The 5,864-nt window shown below is 40.7% G+C and overlaps 1 protein-coding gene across 1 annotated transcript; it reads left to right on the top strand.

Annotated features, from left to right (window-relative positions):
- The first annotated feature begins 1,791 nt into the window (after positions 1-1,791).
- Positions 1,792-4,655, top strand: LOC123441523. The gene is made up of 6 exons (XM_045117922.1): positions 1,792-1,912; positions 2,115-2,242; positions 3,170-3,192; positions 3,287-3,422; positions 3,586-3,663; positions 4,385-4,655. Exons 1-6 carry the CDS (start codon positions 1,792-1,794, stop codon positions 4,649-4,651), a joined length of 753 nt encoding a protein of 250 aa, XP_044973857.1. The 3' UTR covers positions 4,652-4,655.
- The last annotated feature ends 1,209 nt before the right edge of the window (positions 4,656-5,864 follow it).

Raw genomic sequence — 5,864 nt, 5'->3', positions numbered from 1 at the left:
TGAAAACTTTCGAAACCATTTTCCTAGTAAATATTTCTGAACAAATTTCCAAAGTTTTCGTTCAGCTAACTACTTTGTGAAGGAAGTACTAGATAGGAATATCCTGACTAGTTGAATTTTTTCCACATCTTCTATGTGCCCAAAACATAGCTCTCCACAAATTTTTAGCCTCATATAACAATCCATGTGAGCTCATCATCCAATATTTGTTTCCGATAATATTTTTATCACTCGAAAAATGATTAAAAATAGCTAGAAATATGAAAAATGCATACAAATTGGTTCTCATTCATAAAATGTGGTCTAATTCTAGTGAAATTTATATGGTGCCCTTTTGTAAATTACTAGCAAAAAGGCCCGTGCGTTGCAACGGGAATTTTTTTTCATAATGTTCAATGATCATGATGACATTTTGCTGCATTATCGAGATACACTATCATTCTCAATTCCGTGAAATCAAGAATTTTTTTTAAACTCCTGAACATATTTGGAATCGTGAATATTTTTCAAATTTATCAACAATTCTATAATCTTCTGATATTTTTGAAAATCAAGAACATTTTTGTTATTTGCAAACAACTTTTTAATTGTGAATATTTTTTTAACAATTTTCCTCCATACCACCTCTAGCGTGTCTACCTTTGGAAACATTAAGCATGTCAACTTCTTTTGCGTGTCAAATTTCTTCCGGTAATCTCCCCCATAATAATCCCACAAGTTTTCTTCCTATGGAGAGACGGATTAACTCCATACAGAATTTATGGGCTGCTTATATTGATATCAAGTTATAAAGGTACATAAGTTGATGGTATTCTGTGGAAGGGAGCGAGGTGGGACAATACAATACATATATGCATTTTAATTACATAACAAATAGTAAAAGTGAGGGATGAAAAAAATTGAGGCAACGAGGGATCGAACCTGGATGTGTTCGCTCTAGCCACCACAACTCGTGTGTACTCTTAAGTCTTCACGGTCTCGCAGTTTAATAACCGCAAGGTAAAAAAATTGATTTTAAACTGAAAACGAAAAAAGGTGTAAGGTGGGACTCGAACTCAGGTGTTCGGGCTAGCTTAGAAAGAGAGAAACCACCCTGCTACTTGCTTGTCCGTGATAGAAAAGGCACGCATGGGATAACATAAATCAGACGGTGAACTGCGAAAACGACGGGCGACACAAGCACTCCGTGCTTTATTATTTGGGAAAGATTTTTGATAGATGTTTCACAAAATTACTCTATTTTTAGTACTTGAAAACTATTTTAAATTACTGATTTCCGAACCCACGGATCGATGACATGGCGCCCATCCATCCATCCATCCATCTCTTCATCCCACATCTATACGTTCATCTATCCACAGAAAAAAATAAAAAAAATGAAAAAGAGATACCCCACCCGCACAAACCCTAGCTCAGATCCCATCCCCACAACGCGTCCTCGCGAAACTCCCCTTCCAGATCGCCGCCGCCTCCTCCCTTTGCACCGCACCCGCTGCGGCTCCCACACTCCCCGTACCCGCGCACGCCGCCGGGCTTGCGGGCAGTCTGCAGCAGGAAGGGCAGCCATGGCGCTCGCATCAGGCTCTTCGCTGTGGATGCCGGCGCGACGCTCGTCACCTCCCCCGCCGACCGCGAGGAGTGGCAGGACTGTGTCCTAGAACTCGGCGATGACTTCTCCGACCTCGAGGAGCTCGAGGTCGCTGCTGTAAAGGGCAGGCCGGAGCAGCCTGGAACAGGGTTGTTGGATCTGACTATCTGAGCCAGTGAGCTCTCGCCGCCAGCCGCGGGCAGATGCTGCCGACCGGCAGGAGCAAGCCGCAGCCCAGGCTTGCGCCGAGATCTTGGTCCTTCTCAGGTGCGCTGCTCAATTTCGCGCTCCATCACATCAGGCTTGTGATGAGTAATTTCCATGGTTAGTCAGACTCGGTTAATTTGGTGATGAAGAGTTTTCCAGGGGTGCTTGCTTATTTCCTTTCCCCTCCTCTGCCCTGCACTAGCTTTGTGTAGTAGTAGTGTTTCCATGGCCAGCCCCATCTGGTTGCAGAGGCTTCTTGTGTGTGTGTGTGTCTGTAAACGACGTTGCTTTTAACTGAACGAACACGTGGTGTTCACAGACATGGACTTCTCGGACCCGAAGCGCAAGTCTAGGTACCTCAGCAAGATCATCATGGTGGCGCTCCTCACGGCCATGTGCGTCGTCATGCTCACCCAGCCACCCTGCCACAAGAAGGCTCCCAGTGTGGTATGCCAACCCTTCTTCCATCTCCTCCACCATGCATATATATTTGGATTTCAGAGAGATATCCCGTCCGTTTGCATCTCATGGGAGTTGCAATGGCAGACAGATGCTGCATTGCTTGGTTAATTATCATAGCTGCAAACTCACAAAAAACATACACTACCTAGGCAATGCAGTAGAAATGGCACACTACTTTGTTGTAGTATATACGTACTTATGATACTTACTATGATTCCCGATTTCGCTCAAGTGTGCCTCCTGTCTAAATCTTCACATATATGTGTGATGTGCCCAGTTCTCCATCCATGAACTCGGAGTAACCCTCCTGATCAGCAGAGGAAATTGCTGCATTTCAAATTTGCATCAGTGTGATTCTTCTTGGATAGAACATTCAGAACTAAATAATGCTGATAGATACAATATGTATAATTTGCGGTGTATTATAGACACTTCTACTCTTCTGGTAGATATTCATTCCAGGCTGATGCATACTATTGAGTCAATGTTTCATACTGAAAGTTCACAGTGGGTTCCTGCTTATGATTATGTCATTAAGGCCTTACATACTGAAAGTTTAATGTTTTAACAGTAATCCTTCTTTTTAGAGAAAGGCAATGGCCTCTAGTGAACTGAAGATAGGAAAAGTGATATGTGAATGCACTTTGAACTAGCTATCTAACTAGCATAGTCAATGGTAACTAAGGGTTTTGGTGCAACTGCTTAGACAGACGTTCTCTGCATTCCAGCTATCTTTGAGATGTGATGTGATGTTACTGTTATTTATGTTAGGATATTCACATAGTTTTTGTTACTCTGAACTTTGTTTTGACAGAGACGCCTATTAATATTGCTTAATTGTTTACTAAGATTTCACACTTCCTTCAATAATTCTCCCAATGTACATTGACCTTCCTTCTCTGCCTTTTTCAGATATGTCAGCATGTCTTTCCTGGGTGCAACTCGAACCATTTCTGTCAGCATGTCTCCCCTCCTATTCCACGAGTGTGTTTGTTTGACTCTTGTGTTTCTCTGTTCGTCTGATGATAGCTTCCTCGCAACTGATGTGACTTATGATCAGATTCTGTTGTCCTCAGCCAACCAGGACCTTCAGCCCGTGCTTGCGGCCAAGAGGCATATCCTTGCTCTAAACATGAAAGATCTTGCGAATCCCAATATAATGAATGTAAGCACCTCCGTAGTTTCGTCGGCCTCGTCACGCTGGAAGCACCATCTTTTGTTGAAACTTTCACCATGTGGTTCTTTTGAGATTTAATCTTGTTATCATACACAATGAGATTTGGTGCTGATGCTGATACTCACAAGATCATGTTTACACAATTATGCAGATGTGGCTTGATCATTTTCAATCATGTAAGCAAGATTGTATCTCATTAAACGCACATAGCAGCAACTCTAATTATCAGGTTAGCTAACTGTTACTGTCATGTTTATTCATTTTCCTTTGTGTAAACCTCACAGAATATCTTCTGTATGATACTGAAACCATCAATTAGATGATGTGCTCTGAAACTTTTGTACAACTTTGAGAGCGGGGTTCATTTACCTAATTAGTAATTGTACGAGTAACTCGTCACTAGACGCCTAGACCACTTCTGAAATTCTATATTCTATGCTGGTAGAGGTCATTCACGAACAAAACCTTCCACTAATAGGGAATCTACTCAAATTCTAAACCTAACCTACTAGGACACGAGCTGGCTTAACATAATAGGACACACAATGACCGAACTTTCATAGTAACTCTCCGATCAATGGGAATATCACTTGAAGTAGGTTTGTACAAGGATTCAGACTTACGGAAATGTGTCTTGTATGTTATTATTACAACATTTCAAATTTTTGCTTTAGCAAGTGATGATGCCTAGCCAATTTATGCTGCAGTAGAACCACTAGCAGTTCCTATAATTCAGTTCCTGGTAACTTGACTCCTATTGGTAGTAGTATATGTGCAGGTCATGCAGTTTTTTTGTCATATGAAGTAGTGTTACACATATATCTATGTTAAGTCCAGGTTTTATAGGACAGAATGATCATAATATGCATCTTTATATGTGTTTTGGGTACTTTGTGGTGTATGTGTGTAACTAACACACATGGTCTGGTTCGAGCATCCGGTTTGTGCAGGTAGTTTGCTCCCATCTGATCTGCTTCTGTGAAAGGGTCCTGTACAAGAAGGCGAAGATGACTGCTCCTGTACAAGAAGGCGAAGAGCGAAAGTCTTCTTTTTTAGTTGTTGCGGAAGTTCCGACCAAGCATCGCCCATCAAGCAAAACAGATTTGGTAGCCGTGTTTGTATACTTGATAGCAGATTTTGTGATAGCACTTGGTCTGGTAGCAGATTTTGTGATAGCACTTGGTTTGGTAACAAATTTTGTGCACTTGGTTGTGTAATTTTGTACCAGCTTGTGCTACAGATTTGGTAGTTGATTTTGGTTGTGCTACAAGTTTTGGCTATATTATCAGATCTTGAAATATGCTTTAAATTTTGTGGTGTGGCCTGTCATTTAGAGATGCTTCAGATTTATGTGTATGGGCTTCAAAGTTGTATGGGCTGTTATTTATAGATCCATTAATAGCATAAAAAAATGTTGCTGAATTCAAAAATGAAAAAGGTCAAAACTAAACTCAATCAAATGTATTTGAGCACTAAAAGGCTAGGACCCAAATTATAATGATAAAAAAAAATTCGAAAAATATATTAAAAGTGGCTGCAAATAAGCTAAAGCCCAAAAAGAAGCCCAACAAGAAAAAGGCCCAACAAATAAAAGCAGCCCATGTGATCAATTGAAATGGATTGGGCTGATTTCAACCATGACGTTTTCATTTCATCGTAATTTCTCCATGTAGGACCGTCGTAAAGGTTACGACAACCCAGGAATCGTCGTAAAAGTTACGACGATTTTGATCAAAACATCGCTGTTGTTCATTTCTGACGCTCCGTTTTTGACGCTTGGTTTTTCGTCGTGAGATCGTCGTAAATTAAAAACCGTGACGATGTAGCGATGAAAAAATAGCGTCATGTATTAGCATATTCCTTGTAGTGGAGAAGGAGAAGGAGGAAGAAGGAGGAAGAAGAAGGAGAAGGAGGAGCTCCTTCTCCTTCTTCTCCTCCTTATTCTCCTTTTTCTTATCCTCCTCCCTCTCCTTCTTCTTCTTCTCCTCTTCTTCTTCTTCCTTCCTTTCATTTTTTCTCTTTCTTCTCCTCTTGTCCCCTTCTTCGGGCTAAATTGTCTTAGAATGCCTTTTTGGAGCTAATTATGTCATTTCGAGGATAATTAGCTAAGTATAGGTCATGTTTTATTAAGCGAACTAAGCTAATTATGTCATCTAGGTGGAACCCTAGCTAACAATAGGTCGTTTCGGAGCTAACTTGGGTAAAATAGGTCATTCCGGAGCAAACTAAGCTTATTAAGCCATTTTGGATCTAGCTAGGCTAATTATAGGCCATTTAATACCTAAGTTAGGGGGAATAGGTCATCTTGCAGCTACGTAAGCCTTATTATGTCATTTAGGAGAGAACTTAGCTAACTATAGGTCATTTTTTATTAAATAGGTCATTTTGGAGCTACCTAAGCTAATTATGTTATTTCGTAGGATAATTAGC

The sequence above is a fragment of the Hordeum vulgare genome, chromosome 3H (assembly GCF_904849725.1).
Source record: "Hordeum vulgare subsp. vulgare chromosome 3H, MorexV3_pseudomolecules_assembly, whole genome shotgun sequence".
NCBI lineage: Eukaryota > Viridiplantae > Streptophyta > Magnoliopsida > Poales > Poaceae > Hordeum > Hordeum vulgare.
This window is presented reverse-complemented; position numbering and strand designations above follow the sequence as displayed.